Genomic DNA, 19,064 nt, shown 5'->3' with positions numbered 1-19,064 from the left:
GTGTGTCTGGGCTTTAAAGTGAGGATTTGCCTAGAAAGGTAAGCACTGCATTGGGTGGCTGGTGTAAAGTTAACTGCAGCCCTCAGTTAAATCCTTTCCAGAAGCCTCTTTGGCCAGTGGGACTGTCCTTCTAATTGCCCTTAAAGATTAAGACCTGGCCATGGGGACAGCTGCCTAGGAAGCAGTGGAAGGTACTTTTTTGTCAGACTACCAAATTGAAAAAATAACCTTGAGACTAAAAGAGTTTGTTCCCAATCTGTACCTACTTGCAAGACACACGCACACACACACACACACACACACACACACGTAAGACAGACATATGTCTAGTATCCACCATAAGTATCCCGTCAAGAAACAGCAAGGTTTTTTCCATACCCAAATTCTCATTCCTGCTACAGCCGTCATAAACCTGTGCTGACACTCAAGTCTGTAACAAGTCCGTAATCCTCAGAAAAGAATATTCTGGAACCCTGAAAGCAGAGACGGAGATGAATGCCAGCTTTGAGACTGTCATCCCTGCTGTTCTGAGCTGGATAGGACATTAAGGAAGCTGGTGATGGCTTCTGAGATGTTGTTTAAGGGCTGCAGAGGCCTCCCTGCTCCTAACATCTCCCCCACTGGACGGGTGGATGGCCTTTCTCACTGCCTATGGTTAAATGCTTGAAATCCTTCCAGCAATGGGCCCAAGGTGGTTCACGGTGGCTCCCGAGAGTCCACTGTCTGCATCTCTTCCCAACACCAATGTCACATCGCATTGCCAGCTTTTAGTCAGCCACCGGGGCCTTGACACTGCCCGACATCACACAGCAGGGCTTTCTCCCTTTCAGAACCCTTCAGTGGTTCAACTTCTGCTACAGGCCCACCCACCTCCACTGTAGCCCAGTGTCACTGGATCAGAGGAGTGTCTGTCACCAGGAAGGAATGAGGTCCGGGTTGGCTGGAGTGTGGGAAGCCCGTGAACAGATCGGGAGGCACGAGGAGTTCTCCAGGGAGGCAGGCATCACAGCAAGGGGTCAGCGGGCAGCCACAGGGTACACCGGATACCTCGGAGAGGAACAAGCAGAACACCCACATCACAGCTTAGCCACAGTGGGCCTCGCTTGTAGATTTCAGCAGCATGTAGAGGATGCAGCAAATTCACATTTTCTAGGATGTCAGCAGGAAGAAATCCCGACGTTGGATCCTCTGTTGCCCTAACCACCTAATCCGTCCGAGCCAGTTTCTCTCCTTAGGAAATGGAGACAATAATACCCACCTGGTGAGACTTTTGAAGGATTAGGCGAGAAAACGTAGAATACTTGCTCTTGACCTAGAGGTGCTCTTGCCTTGTTTCTGACACCAGGGAATCAACAGACACTTCACTGCTCTCTTCTTACTCTGCTTTTCAACAGCACTGGTCAGGATCAGTCAGTCTGGACCCCAAACTCTCAACTCTGCAGTCTTCTGAAACTCCTTGCTCTAGGTTTTCTTTCCCTGACTTCCCTGGGTCTTTCTTTACCCATCCTTAGAACCAAGGCTGGGGCTTCTTGTTTCTCTGCACAGCCTCATCAGGCAGTCTCATCTAGCCCCGTGGATTTAAATATTATCTTTCTGCTGATGACTCCTGGACTCCTAGAATTATCCTCCGTCTAGACCAGTGGCTCCTAAAGTGGGAGCTGTGGTCCAAGCACTAGCATAACCTGGGAACTTGTTAGGAATGCAAATTCCCAGGCCCCACCCAGTTTTTTTTTTTTTTTTTTTTTTTTTTTTAACAACAGAAACACTGGAGGTGGGGCCCAAGCCGTCCAGGTAACTGTGATACACACTGAGGTTGAAGGCCCACTGCTGTAGTCTAACGGGTTCAATGGTCTGCTTTACATCTCCACTTGTATGTCTTACACAAACATCAAACTGAATACACCCAGTTGCCTATAGCTCTCTTGCTTTTTAATTTTTTTCTTTTAGAAAAAAACCTAGTTATTTGTTAAGCTATTACAAAGCCAAAACAATGATCATTTGAAGTACTTTGAGGCTTCATCCCAGTTTCACTTGTTCTGGTACAGAAAATTAGAGTTTGGAAATGAAAGGATACAACCTAAGAGCTTGTAACAGAATGGACTGGTCACAGATGATGCCAGCCAGAAGCACTGGTGGCAGCGGCAGCATCCGTGGCTGGGATGTTCCTACAGAGGTCACCTCATGATGCTGAAGAATTAATCTGGGTCGCACATCAGTAAAAGATCCCGTGAATGACCAGAGGGTAGGATTCCTCTGAGACCTTTGTCTTTCTTTTCAGGTGGTAAAGGTATCCTTAGGTTCCCAAGAGGCATATCTTAGCTGCAGCTTCTCTCCCACCCAGTCTACCTATGCCTCCAAGCTGATGGGCATTTCAACCCCTAGGCCTGCTGGCTCACAGAAGACACGTACAATGAAGGCAGAAATTATAGAGCTACGCAGACACAGAGGGGTCAGTGACAGATTAAACGCCCCTGGTGGTCACAGTTTCTTCTGCCGGTGACAACTTGCCATCTCAAGAAAGAACTGGTTCAAGTGAGTTTTGGAGAAGCAAAAAAAGACTTTCATCAACCCCACTCCAGACTGGAAGAGGCACCAGGTCCTCCCTAAAGCAACAGAATTATGATCTAGAAAGTGTATTTCCCACTTATATTAGCCAGGAGTCTTCAGAAAATAAAAACCAAGAAGATGCACAGATATACACAGGTGTGTGTGTGTGTGTGTGTGTGTGTGCACGCGTAAATTTACTCATGAAGGGATTTATTATAAGGAGTTGACTCATGAGATAATGAAGGCTAAAAGTTTCAAGATGTGCAAGGAGACTTGGCAATCTGGAGAGTCAGGAGAGCCGAGGGTGTAGTTCCGGTCTGAAGGCTGGGATGCTTAAGAGTTGGGAAAAGCCAGTGTTTCAGTTCAAGTCCAAAGGCAAAAACCAAAAAGAACCAATGACCCACCTTGAAGGCAGTCAGGTAGAAAGAAGTCCCTTTTATTTCTTACTCTGGGGAAGGTCAGTTTTTCTGTTTTTGTTCTATTCACATCAACTGACTGGTTGGGGCCTATCCAACACAGGGAGGGCAACCTAGATTCAAATGTCAACAGCATCCAGAAAGACCTTCAGCTACTCCTAGCAGAATGTTTGGCCAAATGTCTGGGCACTATATAGCCCAGCCAAGCTGACACAGAAGACTAACCATCACACCTCTCCACTAATAACATTTAGAAAGACGAAGAAACGCACCTGATGGTGAAACCAGGATTATACCATGTTTATCTCACTCCCAAATTTCATTCCACAGGTGTTGCTGCTGAGTTAGTATAATCTTTGCTCATGACTGCCAAACTCAAGATATACTACAAAGAAGATGCCAGTTCTTCCTTTGTCCAGGAGTGAATGTTTTGCTCAAGGCTAACCAAGGGTAAGTAAGACAGCTTCTTCTTTAAGAAAATAAGGCAAACAACAGTAGGGGGAAAGGAAAGAAAGCATTTCTGAACTTGAGCCCCTAACCACAGACTGAAGATAAATCATTGTCACTTTTGATTGTGTTCACTCCCTTGCTCATAGAAATTAAAGCCCTCAAATGAATCACCCATTATTAATACTGGATGCAAAAAAGGTATTTAAAAGTTGCTTTCAAGTCAATAAACAAGCAAATAAACAGAGGGATCTTAACTTGGACATTTCTACTGAGGCATCATGATACAATAGAAAGGAAATTCTAAAAAAATGCACAGAGCAAGATGTACACAGAAGAAAATGTCAGGAACTAATATATCAACTCTCAATTTATTTACTGTCGCTCCCCCTCTTCGTGGAGGGACACAGGACCCTGTGCTGTTCTTTTGTCTGCTCGGCCCTCCCCGGGTTTGCTGCTGGTTCTTCCCGGGTTGGCTACCGACCCTTCCACCTCCGTGGAAGGGCGGTTCCCCCTGCCACTTTCCCCACTTCCGCGGGGGAGCGGCACACTGCCGGCTGGCTCTCTCGGGGGCTGCACAGGTGTTCCTTCAGATAGATGTTCCTGGTGCATGTTGTCTCTCTCCTCCTTTATAGTCCTCTTCCACCAATCCCAACTCTGCTACCCACACGCCGAGTATGCTGCTCTCCTCCAATCAGGAGCAGGTCCTGCTGTTTATTGGTTGAACTGGAGGCAGCTGTGTAGAAGCTGTTTCCTCCCTTCTCAGCACCATGTTGTGGGAGAGCAGATGCATAGAATAAGTCTTAATTCCAGTAACTTAGTCTAGTCCGAGTTGCTCCCCACAATTTACCTTATTCATTATAATTAGACTTTATTTTTTTTTTTTTGATAGGCAGAGTGGACAGTGAGAGAGAGACAGAGAGAAAGGTCTTCCTTTGCCGTTGGTTCACCCTCCAATGGCCGCCGCGGCCGGCGCGCTGCGGCCGGCGCACCGCGCTGATCCGATGGCAGGAGCCAGGAGCCAGGTGCTTTTCCTGGTCTCCCATGGGGTGCAGGGCCCAAGCACCTGGGCCATCCTCCACTGCACTCCCTGGCCACAGCAGAGGGCTGGCCTGGAAGAGGGGCAACCGGGACAGAATCCGGCGCCCCGACCGGGACTAGAACCCGGTGTGCCGGCGCCGCTAGGCGGAGGATTAGCCTAGTGAGCCGCGGCGCCGGCCTATAATTAGACTTTAAAAACTGAAATCCAGGAGCTGGATTTCTTCTGTGTTTACATCTTGGTCTGTGCCTTATTTTGGAATTTCCAGCTCCCTGCTAATGCACCTGGGAAAGCCACACAGGATGGCCCAAATGCTTCAGCCTCTGTACCCACCCTCCTGACATAGGCCTGGTCCAGCTCCGACCATTGTGGCCATTGGGGGAGTGAACCAGCAGATGGAAGACCTCTCTCTCTGTCTCTCCCTAACTCTTCCTTTCAAATCAACAAAATATTTTTAAAAAGTTAAATCTATGTATTTTTCTTCATAACACACATTCCAGCTTTTGGTAGATCCCTTGCACACATGAATCTCAAATTTTTTGCACCATAACATACCTCTCTTTTAATTAAAAATGCCCAAGAACTTTTTGAAGTACCCTTGTAAGCCTTTGTCACCCTGGAGAAGAGATCAGTGCTGTGAGAGTTCCCAAACTGTGTGAAACTCTGCAATTAGCAACAAGGGTACCCTCCTCTGTCTAAGGAAGTTGCTGCTAGAGGTTAGGAGAAGCCAGGGCCAGCTAGACAGGGACATGGCCCACCCAGGGGAGCTGCCTCGAACAGCAACCTCGGGGAGCCTCCGAACAACCCACAGCGGAAGCGACGTGGTCTGCAAAGGGCCAGGATCCTCTTACCTCCTTCCCCAGGTGGGTGTGGGCACTTGAGCAGGTGGGGGAGAGGAGCAGAAATTCCTGTTTGCATCTTCTACCAGATTCACAATACATATTATTCAATAATATCTGACGGAAAATACATTTCTATTTTTAGTAAGTACATACTTTTCCATAATAACAGTATCTCATTATCTGTCCAACCGCTAATGGACATTTAAATTTTATATATATATGTATAATTTTTATTTTACCAATGTGATGCAGTAAAATTTATCAACATCCTTATTTACATGTACAAATATTTCTTCAAAACAGTTTCCTAAAAATGGCATTTTGAGGTTGGAGATCTATTTTCAATTTATGCAATTACTGTCAGAAAGACATTATTAATTTATATTCCCATCAAGAGTATCTGAAGGCACTCATTTCCCTACACAGTACTAGCGCTTGATGTTATCAAGTTATACATTTTCCCCAACATGCTATGTGAGAAATGAATGAAATAACTCAGTGTTCTCTTTGCATTTCCATCATCAGAGAGCAAGGATGACCATCTTTTAATGTCTGTGCACCATTTACATTTCTCTACTATTCATGGCCTGTTCATATCCTTTGCTCATTTTTCTATTGGATTGTTCATCTTTTTTTATATTTTTATTGTGGTTACAAATTTTGAGTTATATGCTTGACAGATCATTTTTTCTTATCTATCTTTTGTGTTTTATATTAATTGTTAAAATGTTTTTTATTGAGGAGAAATCTATATTTTTATGAGTGCTTTTTCTCCCTTATTTTAGGTTTTGTGTGTTCCTGTGTTCCTTAGGAAAGGTTTACCCCAATAAAGTATCTCCCATCCTTCCTTTTTTTTTTTTTAAAGATTTATTTTATTTATTTGAAAGAGTTACAGAGAAAGGCAGAGAGAGAGAGAGAGGTCTTCCATCTGCTGTTTCACTCCCCAGATGGCCACAATGGCCGGAGCTGTGCTGATCTGGAGCCAGGAGCTTCCACTGGGTCTCCCACATGGGTGCAGGGGCCCACGGACCTGGGCCATCTTCCACTGCTTTCCCAGGCCATAGCAGAGAGGTGGATCAGAAGAGGAGTAGCCAGGACTAGAACCAGCGCCCATGTGGGATGCTGGCACTGCAGGTGAGGGCATTAACCTGCTGCTCCACAGCACCGGCTCCTCCATCCTTCCTTCTAATACTACAGCAATTTTGTGTTTCACAAGTTAAAGTTTTTAATTCATTTGAATTTCATTGTGCTATAAAGTACATATCTGCATGAGGATACTTCAAAGAGTACATGGAAAAATGAGATTTAAAAATGTTTATTTTTCCGTAGTACATATTTTCCACAAATGCTGTATTTAGCTTTCCAAATTTTTCCAATATTATTGATTGGTGATCCATACTCTGTCTCTGGTTAAAAACGCCACTTTTACCACAAACTAAAGTGCAATTCATTTATTAGCCTGTGTGGAGAGTGTCTATCCTGTTCAAGTGACCTCTTTTTATCAGGACCAATAGCACATTAATCACCATAGCTGCATAGAATACTTTGGTATTGGATAAGTTGCTTCACTTCTTTTTTAAAAATACAGTGTGTGGGGCCGGTGCTGTGGCAAAGCAGGTAAAGCCACTGGCTTGCAGTGCCGGTATCCCATATGGGCACTGGTTCAAGTCCCAGCTATGCCACTTCTGATCCAGCTCTGCTGTGGCCTGGGAAAGTAGCAGAAGATGGCCGAAGTCCTTGGGCCCCTGCACTTGCATGGGAGACCCAGAGGAAGCTCCGAGGCTCAGCTCTGGCAGTCGCGGCCATCTCGGGAGTGAACCAGCAGATGGAGGACCTCCTCTCCTCGCCTCTCCTCGCCTCTCCTCACCTCTCCTCGCCTTGCCTCGCCTCTGCCTCTCTTTAATTCTGCCTTTCAAATGAATAAATAAATCTAAGACAAATATAGTGTTTCATATTTCATAAAAATGAATTTCATGAAGTTTATTAATTTGTGAATGACAAGACAGCTACACAGTGCTACTCAGATCCCACCTTCAAGTATTGAGATCTTCCTTGATGTTCCCGAGTTCTCAAGTAGTCTTTATACAGGTTTTGCATGATTCTTCTAATTTTATTCCTGGTATTCTACAGTGTTTGTAGCCTTGGGTGCTGGTAATAGAGATGCATCTACAAGTATCCTGCCTTCAGACATCTTAGGAAACACACCTTGAGTTGATTCATTGTGCTTCCCTGGGCAGACTCCCCTTTGTGTGACTTAGAGACTTTGATCTCAGAACCCAAGGTGTGAGGGATATGCAGATGTCTTTTAAATATCCAAAGGGTTTTGTAGGCGACCAGATGGAAAGAATATACAAAGAATGCAGAATTCAATCAAGCAGCAAAGAGATTAGTTGAACAGAGTTATCAGCAACCTCAGAGTAGATTTAAATCAGATGGAAGAGTTGGGTAACTTGTAACCTGAATCCAGGAGAAATGAACCCCATTTGAATGGTTTATACTTGGAGTGCTGTTGTCATAGCAACTATGAAAGGAACCCATGGTGTTGTGTTAGTGACCAGGGGAGAATCATGCTGGAAATACAGCCCCGGGTTCAGATTTCTTAACCTCTGTTCACTTGAGATGGTAAAACTCACCTTCCTAGCTGTGGTAAAACTGTCCCCTTTCCAAGCAGCATGCTTCTAATCTCAGGGAAGCTTAGAATTTAGTATCATTTCAAGAAAATAAACCCTAAATTGTTGCTACGTTTTTGTTACATTTAGGATAATTTGGGTAAATTTGGAGGATAAATTGACATATTAGGTTACTGACAGATTAGCCTTTAATTTCAATTTGAAATGTGTATAAACAATTGACTTCAGAATTAAGCCTTTACTTTGGAATGCATAGAGAATTTAATTTTTATTTATTTGTTTCATTTATTTGACAGGAAGGGAAGAGTGACAGAGAGAGAGAGCGCGAGCGCGTGTGTTCCCATCTGCTAGTTCACTCACCGCATGCCAGGAAGCCAGGGACTCCATCAAGCTTCCTCACAGGGGTGACAGGGACCCAACACTGGAGCCCTCACCTGCCACCTCCCACAGTGCACACAGGAGGAAGCTGGAGCAGGGGCACGTCTGGAGCTTGAAACCGTGTACCCCGATATAAGATGGGCCCCCAGGCAGCTCGCATACCGCTGCACTGAATGCCTGCCCTGTGAGAGAATTCGACCCAATCTGTGCATAGTATTGGAATGTTTAAATAATACGAGCTACACTATACTTACAGGTTGGATTTATTGGATTCACAAGTTGTGTAAGTTATGAAAAGGTCTGGATTATTAAGATAGTCATTTTTTAAAAGCTTTGAAGAAAATTAAATATAGAAAATATGTAAGTGAATTTTATTCCCTTTGAGAGAATTTAAGTTGTAAATAGGGCTGGTTTTTAAAAGAGTTTAGTCTATAAAACAAGGTACTCAAATACTGATTGTTTTAAAGTATATGGTGATTACTCTTATTTTACTATACATATAAAAAGAAAAACAAGGTTTGAACTTAAAGGCTTAGAAAGAATTAAATTTTAAAGTGTGGTACCTTAATAAACTGATTATTCATTTTTAAACACCTTGATTTGTTTAAATTTATATTTATTTGAAAGGCACAGCAATACAAAAGGTGAAACAAAAAGAAATCTCCTATATGCTTGTGTACTGCCCAAATACCCACAGCAGCTGGGGCTGGGAGCCAGGAATTCCACCCAGGTCTCCCATGAAGGTGGCAGGGACCCAAGTACTTGAGCCATCACCTGCCAGCTCACAGGGTGTGTCAGCAGGAAGCTGATGGCAAGTGAAGTCAGAACTCAATTCCATGCACTCCATTGTGGGACGTCGGTGTTCCTAGAGGTTTCAGTGACTTGAGCCACAATACCCACTCCACATTAATTAGTTTTTATGTGCACAAAAGTTATCCAGGGGTATCACTAAACTCACACTATTTTCTTACATTTTCTAATTAGTTGATCATTTCATCTAAAATAATAATGTCAGTTTTGTTATTACTTTCCCTGTATATCTGCCTTTTATTCCAGTTTCTTGTTTTTACGTTGTCTAAAACCTTGTGTTGATATAGTGGTATCTCCTTGCTGTTTTAATTTGCAATTCCCTAACGACGTAAGATGTGCCATCTTTAATTTTCTTTGGTGAAGTTGCCATGCAGGTCTTTCACCCATGTTTAAGTCAGGCTGTGCTCTCAATGTTGAATTTTAAGAATTCTTTGTGTATTCCGGATAACAGTCATTTAACACATGTGTCTTTTGTAAATATATTCCCTCCATTTATAGCTTGTTTTCTCAATCGCTTGACAATGTTTTTCCCAGAGAAGAAGTTTTTAATTTTAATGAAGTCCAGCTTGTCAATTTTTTTCATGGATTATACCTTTGATGTTGATTTACTTCCCAAATATCCTCAACATCTGGGGCTGGGCTGAAGCCAAGAGCCAGGAGACAGGAACTCTAACCAGGTCTTCCGTGTGGCTGGCAGAGAATCATGTACCTCAGTCATCATCGCCTGTGTTCTAGGCACACTAGCAAGTATCTGGACGGGAAGTGCAGCAGCCAGGACACAAACCAGCACAGCAATGTGGGTCACAAGCCCCCTAAGTGGTGGCTTAACACACTAGACCACAACACTCACCACCTCGACAGAAATATTAATATGCTGCTAGATACTGACACTGAATAAACGTACCAGACCATGTATTCATACAAGCCACGTTTAGGGGCAGGTGTTTGGTGCAGCAGTTTAGCTACTTCTTGGGCTTCCTGATTCCTGTATCAGAGTGCGTGAGTTCAAGTCTTACCCCTGCTCCTGATTCAGCTTTCTGCTAATGCACACCCAGGGAGGCAGCAGATGATGGCTCAAGTACCTGTCATCCATGCGGGAGACTAAGATGGATTCCTGGCTCCTGGCCCAGCCCTGACTGTTATGGGCTTTAGGGGGAATGAACCATATAGGAATGTGCTCTCTCTCTCTCTCTCCATTTCAAATAAAGATAAGCTTAAATTTTTTTTATTTAAAAAAAAATTTTAAAGATTTATTTATTTATTTGAAAGGCAGAGTTACAAAGAGGCAGAGGCAGAGAGAGAGAGAGAGAGAGAGAGAGAGAGAGAGAGAAGAGGGACAGAGAAAGAGGGAGAGAGAGAAAGAGAGAGAGAGAAAAAGAAATCTTCCATCCGCTAGTTCACTACTCAAATGGCTGCAAAGCTGGAGCTGCACTGATCCGAAGCCAGGAGCCAGGAGCCTTTTCTAGGTCTCCCACGTGGGTGCAGGGGCCCAACCACTTGGGCCACCTTTCACTGTTTCGCAGGCCATTAGCAGAGAGCTTGGATTGGAAGTAGAGCAGCTGGGACTTGAACTGGCGCCCATATGGGATGCCAGCACTGCAAGCAGCAGCTTTATCTGCTATGCCACAGCGCCAGCCCCAAAGATTTTAGTCTTAAAAAGCCATGTTTAATAGTAGCAAAGTTCCAATGATATTACTTAAATATTAGAAAGATCCTATTCACTCTATACTTCTAATATAGCACACTGCCACTTTGAAATAGTTGTTTTCTTTTCATAGCAATTACTACAATGCGCAACATTTTTCCAATTGGTAAGGCTCTTTACCATCTATGAAGTATGACGTAATTGTTCCAGATGAGATAATACAAAGAATAGAATGAGAAATAAAAATAGTATCTACATCAGCAAATCATCTGAGGAAATATTTTAACTGTTTTTGTTTAAGGATTTATTTTTTAAAGATTTTTTTTAAAAGATTCATTTTTTATTAATTTAAGAGCAGTGTTACAGAGACAGGAAGAGAGACAGAAAGAGAGAGATCCTTCAACTGCTGGTTCACTCCCCAAATGGCCACAACAGCTGGAGCCGGGACTATCCAAAGCCAAGAGCCAGGAGCTTCTTCCAGGTCTTGCACATGGATGCAGGGGCCCAAGCACCTGGGCCATATTCTGCTGTTTTCCCAGGCCATAGCAGAGAGCTAGACTGGAAAATGGAGCAGCCAGGTCTCTAACTGCACCTGTATGGGATATTGGCATTGCAGGAGGAAGTTTAGTCTGCTACGCCACAATGCCAGCCCCCATTTTAACTGTTCCATAGTTCTAGTTAGCACAAGACTATCTCTATTCCAAGGTACTACACTGTTTGGCTTTTACTGCAAGCCTTAAATCACGGTGTTGCTCTTCTCAACAACCTCTAAGAAAAAGGCAATATATAAAAATAAGTATAAAAATGGTTATATCTCCTAGGTAGAATTCTACATAGTCCAGACATTAAGAAAATTCTTTACAAAATTAGGTTTACAGAGAGCAGCATGTGTGGTATAGCAGATGAAGCTACCTCCTCTGACAATGACATCCCATATGGGCGCTGGTTCAAGTCCCGGCTGCTACACTTCTGAACCAGCTCCCTGCTAATGGGCTAGAAAAGCAGTGGAAGACGGCCTAGTGCTTGGGCCCCTGCACCCATGTGGGAGACCTGAATGAAGCTCCCAGCTCCTGGCTTCGGCCTGTCCCAGCCTTAGCCGTTGCAGCCATTTGTAGAGTGAACCAGCAGCAGATGGAAGATATCTTTCTCTCCGACTCTCTCTGTAACTCTGCCTTTCAAATAAATGAAATAAATCTTTAAAAAACTAGGTTTACGGCCGGCGCCGCGGCTCAATAGGCTAATCCTCTGCCTTGCGGCGCTGGCACACCAGGTTCTAGTCCCGGTCAGGGCGCTGGATTCTGTCCCGGTTGCCCCTCTTCCAGGCCAGCTCTCTGCTGTGGCCAGGGAGTGCAGTGGAGGATGGCCCAAGTGCTTGGGCCCTGTACCCCATGGGAGACCAGGATAAGTACCTGGCTCCTGGCTTCGGATCAGCGTGATGCGCCAGCTGCGGCGGCCATTGGAGGGTGAACCAACGGCAAAAGGAAGACCTTTCTCTTTGTCTCTCTCTCTCTCTCACTGTCCACTCTGCCTGTCAAAAATAAAAAAACCCAAAATCTAGGTTTACAAAATGTAGAAAGTTTTTTTTTTTAACTTTTATTTAATGAATATAAATTTCCAAAGTACGATTTATGGGTTACAATGGCTTCCCCCCCATACCGTCCCTCCCACCCACAGCCCTCCCCTTTCCCACTCCCTCTCCCCTTCCATTCACATCAAGATTCATTTTCGATTATCTTAATATACAGAAGATCAGCTTAGTATACATTAAGTAAGGATTTCAACAGTTTGCTCCCACACAGAAACATAAAGTGAGGAATAACAGATGATTTTTTTTAAATGATGATGAAATCAGATCAGACCTATTGTCATGTTTAATCCCAGTGAGAGTCAAGTTGGGAGTTGATAATTTTTTTTTTTTTTTTTTTTTTTACAGAGGATCAGTTTAGTATGCATTAAGTAAAGATTTCAACAGTTTGCACCCCCATAGAAACAAAATGTAGAAAGTTTTAATAATTGCCAGTTTTCTCAAAGGCTAAAATCAGAAAAATGTACAAAATAAAAGTACTCACTGATTAATATTATTTTGCTTTAAGAAAATCAGAAATGATTCTATTGTTAAGAAATAAGCAATGATGACAAAAGATGTGATTAATATATCATATCTCTTTTAATCCAAAGCATATTATTTACATTGGAAAGGACGATTCTTACTTTGACTTTTTTAATGTCTTTTATCTGGAAATAGGACCCTATTTGAAACCACTATTTGAATTAAGTTCATAATCTAAAGTCATTTCTCTCCATGGGGTATTTTCAATTTAGTCCAAAATCTGCAAACTGGCAAATGACTAGGTCACTTATTAAAAATTGGTACTACAGGTTGAATATTTCTTTGAAATTCTTAGTACCAGAGGTGTTTCAGACTTTGAAATTGTTTGGGTTTTTTACTATTTCCTATACATAATGAGATATCTTGGAATAACCCAATTCTAACCACTAAATTCACTTCTATCTCATATTCACCTTATACAGAGAGCTGGAAGGTAATTTCACACGGCACTTTCAGTGCACCTGTGTTTTGAAGGCGACCTTTCACACAAGGGCAGCTGGGAGATTTCCCACTTGTGGCATCAGGTGTGCAGAAAGCTTCAGATTCGGGAGCACTTCAGATTCTTCAATCAGGGGTGTTTGACTTGTTTAATGAACACTAATTCAGAATAATTATCAACAGATACCAACAAATGTCTATACCCAAGTCTAAAAGTTACTACAGCATTGAAGCCAGCATGATTCTTCCTTATGGTCAGATTTCATTTACTAAATAATACCATCATGAAACCCAAACACGCTTTGGTGTGTCCACCCAAAGCTGCAAAATTTTCCCAATGATCTCCTCTGGTTCCAGAGCCTGCTCACCCCTTCCATTCCTTTTCAGTCATTTAACTTCTGCAGCGTTTTAGTGATGTTTGTGTTTCCTCTTTTGCTCCTTTTTCCTGGCCTCAACCATCCTGGCCAGTTTCCAGGACCACACGGCTGCTGGCACACACAGTGGACTTCGAGCAGGAAGGAAGTCGTACGGGTCCTTCGCAGCCCATTCCACAGCACACTCAACCCTGGCCTTCATATCAAACGATTTTGTGACGGTCTCAGGAAAACTTACACTTGAACAGTGATAGTGAGCTTTGTCCTGGCATTACCATGGGACCCTGATTGTCTACTTCTTTAGTTCTTTTTTTTTATTTAAAGATTTATTTGTTTATTTGAGAGGCAGAGTTAGAGACAGAGAGGTCTTCCATCTGCTAGTTCACTTCCCAAATGGCTGCAACGGCCAGAGCTGGGCCAATCCAAAGCCAGAAGCCAGGAGCTTCTTCCAGATCTCTCATGTGGATGCAGGGGACCAAGCACTTGGGCCATCTTCTGCTGCTTTCCTAGGCCATCAGCAGGGAGCTGGATCAGAAGTGGAGCAGCTGGGACTTGAACCAGTGCCCATATGGGATGCTGGCACTGCAGGCTTAACCTGCTACACCACAGTGCCAGCCCCCTTCTTCAGTCCTACAGTAGCTCTTCTGAGATGTTTCAATTCACCAGTCCAGGAGCAGGAAGAAGAAAACTGCCTCCCTGGTGCCATCTGTTGTTGTACTGTAGCTTTCCTTATGAAGAGCGTGTACGTATTCGGTTAGTTTTTTTTTTAAGTGTTTTTCTTTCCTCCAAGAGGGAGGTGCTAACGTAAATGGTAATGTACTTTTAATTTCAAATTCTGCTTGTTCATTGATGGTGTCTGGGAAAGCAATGGCTTTTAAATATTACCTTGTATCTTGCAACTTTTTTATATTCACTTGCTAGTTCAAGGAGGGTTTTCTTGTTTATTGGTGTTGTTAATTCTTTTGGATTTTCTACACAGACAATCATGCCACCTGTGAACAAAAACAGTTTTTATTTCTTCCTTCCCAATCTGTGTATCTTTCATTTTCATTTCCTGTCAATGCATTAGCTACAACATTGAGAGACAAAGAACATCCTTGACTTCGTCCTGATCTTAGTAGAAAAACTTTCAGTTTCTCACCATTACCAATGCTTTAGATGGAGAATTTTCGTGGATGTTATCAAGCTGAAGAAGCTGCTCTCTATCCTTAATTTGCTGAGAGTTTTTTGAATGGGTGTTGGATTTTGTAAAATGATTGTTCTATATCTTTTGCCATTAACTAACAGTTTTTCTCCTTTGCCCTATAGTTGTAATGGATTACATTGGTCTACTGGTGCATATTGAACCAATCTTGCTTATCTAGGTTAAATCACACTTAATTGTGATAATTCTTTTTTTTTTTTTTTGACAGGCAGAGTGGATAGTGAGAGAGAGAGAGACAGAGAGAAAGGTCTTCCTTTTTGCCGTTGGTTCACCCTCCAGTGGCCGCCACGGCTGGCACACTGCGGCCGGCGCACCACGCTGATCCGAAGGCAGGAGCCAGGTGCTTCTCCTGGTCTCCCATGGGGTGCAGGGCCCAAGCACTTGGGCCATCCTCCATTGCCTTCCTGGGCCACAGCAGAGAGCTGGCCTGGAAGAGGGGCAACCAGGAAGAATCCGGCACCCTGACCGGGACTAGAACCCGGTGTGCTGGCACCGCTAGGTGGAGGATTAGCCTATTGAGCCACGGCGCCGGTGATAATTCTTTTAAAACTTTGTTGGATTAGATTTTCTAATATTTTGTGGACTTTTCATCTGCGTTCATGAGAAATACTGGTCTGTAGTTTTCCTGTAATGTCTTTGCCTAGTTTTGGTATTAGGTTAATGCTGGCCTCACAGAGCATGTCAGAAATCATTTCCTCTCTTGTTTCTTATTAGAGATTGTAGAGAACTGTTAGGTTCGGCAGAATCCACCAGGGAAACCATTTGGGCCTGATATTTTCTGTTTGGGATGCCTATTAATTATTGCTTAAAAATTTTAAAAAGATTTAATTATTGTAAAGAGAGAGGGTATGCATGTTAAGAGAGGGAGAGAGAGAGAGGAAGAGAGAGGGAGGGAGACAAGGAGAGAGAGAGAGAGGGGGGGAGGGAGGGAAGCAGATAGAAAGAGAGAGAGGTCTTCCATCTGCTGGTTTACTCCCCAAATGGCCACAACAGTAGGGACAGGGCCAAGCCAAAGCTTGGAGCCAGAAGCCTCATCTAGTTCTCCCACATGGGTGCAGGGGCCCAAGCACTTGGGCCATCTTCTGCTGCTTCTCCAGGCACATCAGCAGAGAGCTGGATCTGAAGTGGAGTAGCCTTATGGGTTGCTGGTGTCACAGGCAGCTACTTCACCGGCGATGCCACAATGCAGTCCCCTATTGCATTATTCCAATGGGGATAATTCCTGCCCCCAGCAATAGGAGTTCAATGTCATTATTCTACCACCAGGTGGTAGGCAGGTAATACTGGGGTATGGTGACATAGTGGGACTCAGTGTTGAACTCTACTGTGGGCATAGTGGGCACTCAGTAGCAGAGGGGCCATATTCCATACATAATGCCCATCCTTATCACCACACCTATAGTAAGCTCACTGAGCTATTATTACAATCACCCAGGAAAGTGGCTACCAACTGACACCCATGAAGCCAGTTACCTGGTGCACCCTTTTCCATCTGATTGAGAAAGTCCTTAGTTGTGACATCCCTTGGTGAGCACTTGTGAGGCAAAAATCACATCACACTCTCAACTAAAGGCAGGGCAATTGCAATGGTTCAACAGGTACATGTAGAGGGGTACACTATCTGTAGAGAATTTAAAACTAATAATAGAGCCAACTACAAAGTAGTCTTTCTATTAGCACTACATACTAGCAATTCTAAACAATGTCAATGATAAGATATTCCTCAAAAATAGGTTTGTTGGCCTAAGTTCTAAAAAAATTGCTTGCACCTGGGGCAAACCACCTCTCCCACTCACCCTTGGTATGACAGAGGTTTCCATCCATTTACCCTGTCTGTAGACCTGCTTACTGCTAATCCTGCTGTATTATCCTGTGCTAGGCCCTGACCATCCAGGCATCCATAAGCCACTGACTGTAAATCATTTTAGACGCAAGATGTAAGACGTCTTTCTTTCCAGGAAATGTGCACAGAAAGGTGCACTACTTATAATCCTGCCTACAGAAAGGATTTCTCTTTATCACTGCCCTTGCCATCACATGCAATTAAAGTTAATAAGTACAATGGTTGGCACATAGTGCAGAATCATCCGTAAGTTTATGTTGTTCTTTCCTTACTCGACTAGTCCTAGGGTACTCCGTCCCCTCATAAGGCTATGCAAGCAGAGAGGAGAGAAGATGTGGCTAGGCAGCAAGAGGAGAACACTGAGAGGTGAGCCACTTGCACACACAGCTTACTGTCACCTAGATGGCCTGCTTAAGCGCAGTCTTATGTGACTCACACACCCTCGTTGAGAAAGCATTGCTGGGCACACTCGACATTATGATTTTACAGGTAAGTTAACACCCAACTCAGTAAAGGAAGTCTTGTAGTAAACTAGATAGATCCCATATCGAGGATGGCAGCTGATCAGAATTACTACCAAATGAGTTTTTAAAATAATACACTGACATTATTCAAATTTATTTGTTAAGTTCTGGGGTCAAATATGACAGTTATATGGGGATGGAAGAATTCATGGCTCCTTTATTTTTCACGTTTGCAATGATGTAAAAAAATCTTGGCAATATTCCCAGAAATAAAGTATTAAATCTGATTCACTATTCATCTTTGTCCTCAAAGTTATTGACATAAAATTATTCCTAATATCCTTTTTTTTTATTTGAAAGGGAGAGAAACAGAGACAGAGAAGAGAGAGCTCCTACCTGCTTGTTCATTCCCCAAACTCCTCCAAAGGCTGAGACCAGGCTGGGCCAAAGCTGGGAGCTTGGAATTCAATCCAGGTCGCTCATGTAGTGGGCAGGAGCCCAATTACTGTAGCCATTGCCACTGCCTCCCAAGGTCTGCATTAGCAGGAAGCTGAAGTTAGGAGCCAGAGCTGAGTATCAAACCCAGTACTCCGATACGGGACACGGGTGTCCTAACTGTCACCTTCACCAGGCTAACAGCCTGCCCCTACTATCATTTCAATGCCTCTGGGTTCGGTAGTGATGACCGATCTTTTATTTGTACTTCTTATTTTTTCCCCATTGTCTTACATATTTTTATTAGTTTTGTTAATTGTTTCAAAAAACAACTTTTGACTGTTACTTTTCTCTATCATCTGTCCATTTTCTATGTAATTGATTCCTATTCTTTGTCACTTTTCTTCTCAATTTTGATTCAATTTCCTCTGTCTTCCTGTCATCTTAAAAACTGTTATTTTTAAGCCTTTCTTCTTTATATTTTCTAATATAAACATTTTAAGTACAAATTTCCCTCAACACCCTGCTTCAACTGTCTCCTACAAATCCAAAATATCTTCATTCAGTTCAAAATATTTCTAATTTCCATTGTAATGTCATTTTTTAATCCATAAGTTAATTAGAAGTGTATTGTTTAATTTCTCAATATGTGAATGTCTTCCAGACAGCTTTTTGTTATTGGTTACCAATTTAATTCTATTATTTTCAGAGAATATATTCTAATTCCAAGCCTCTGAAAGTTATAAGACTTTTTAAAAAAAAAGACTTTATTTCTTTATTTGAGAGCCAGAGTTACAGACAGAGAGAGAGAGACAGAGAGAGAGGTCTTCCATTTGCTGGTTAACTCCCCAAATAGCCATAACAGCTGGATCTGTAGCCAGGAGCCAGGAGCTTCTTTTGAGTCTCCCATTAAGGTGCAGGGGCCCAAACACTTGGGCCATCTTTTATTGATTTCTCAGGCCATAGCAGAGAGCTATATTGGAAGAGGAGCTAGTCAGATTGGATCTAGTACCCACACGTGACGCCGGCACCACAGGCAGAGGCTTAGCCCACTACACCACAGCGGCAGCCCCTATAAGACATATTTTATGACCCAGTATGTGGTCTCCCTTGGAGCATGTTCCATGTACATTTTACAAGGATGTGTAATCTGCTAGTGTGAAGTATTCTATAAATGTCAATTGAACCAAGACTATTACTGTTATTCAAGTCTTCCATGTTTTTGCTAATTTTCTTTCTACTTATTCTATCAATTACCAAGATAGAGTGAGTAAGCGAGCAAGCTGTTGAAGTTCCTTACTATAGCTGTGGATCTGTCTATTTTTCCCTTTAATATTGTCAAATTTTGAAACTCTGTTATTATAGAGAAGTACATATGTCTTCTTGACTGATTAAAAAAATCCTCATCTACTTGAAAAGCAGAGTAACAGTGAGATATGAGA

General features: G+C 43.0%; 1 protein-coding gene across 17 annotated transcripts in view; it reads right to left on the bottom strand.

Moving 5' to 3' along the window:
* Window positions 1-19,064, bottom strand: part of LOC103351297 (uncharacterized) — a 260,758-nt gene that overhangs the window by 54,703 nt on the left and 186,991 nt on the right. For 4 of the 17 annotated variants that reach the window (XR_011380707.1, XR_011380709.1, XR_011380708.1 and 1 more), the window contains one exon: window positions 379-473. The exons of 6 other annotated variants lie outside the window; for them this stretch is intronic. Coding sequence is in view for 2 of the 11 variants with exons in the window: in XM_070053648.1 (XP_069909749.1) it covers window positions 451-473 (23 nt within the window). In the remaining 9 variants the exon portion in view is untranslated. Of the gene's footprint in view, window positions 1-378; window positions 474-870; window positions 8,224-12,451; window positions 14,669-19,064 lie in introns of those variants that run through there. 7 more of the 17 variants (XR_007910252.2, XR_007910251.2, XM_070053650.1 and 4 more) reach the window with 5 other exon arrangements.

The sequence above is a fragment of the Oryctolagus cuniculus genome, chromosome 12 (genome assembly GCF_964237555.1).
Source record: "Oryctolagus cuniculus chromosome 12, mOryCun1.1, whole genome shotgun sequence".
NCBI classification, from domain to species: Eukaryota; Metazoa; Chordata; class Mammalia; order Lagomorpha; family Leporidae; genus Oryctolagus; species Oryctolagus cuniculus.
The sequence above is the reverse complement of the archived record's forward strand: the minus strand, read 5'-3'. Positions and strand labels throughout refer to the sequence as shown.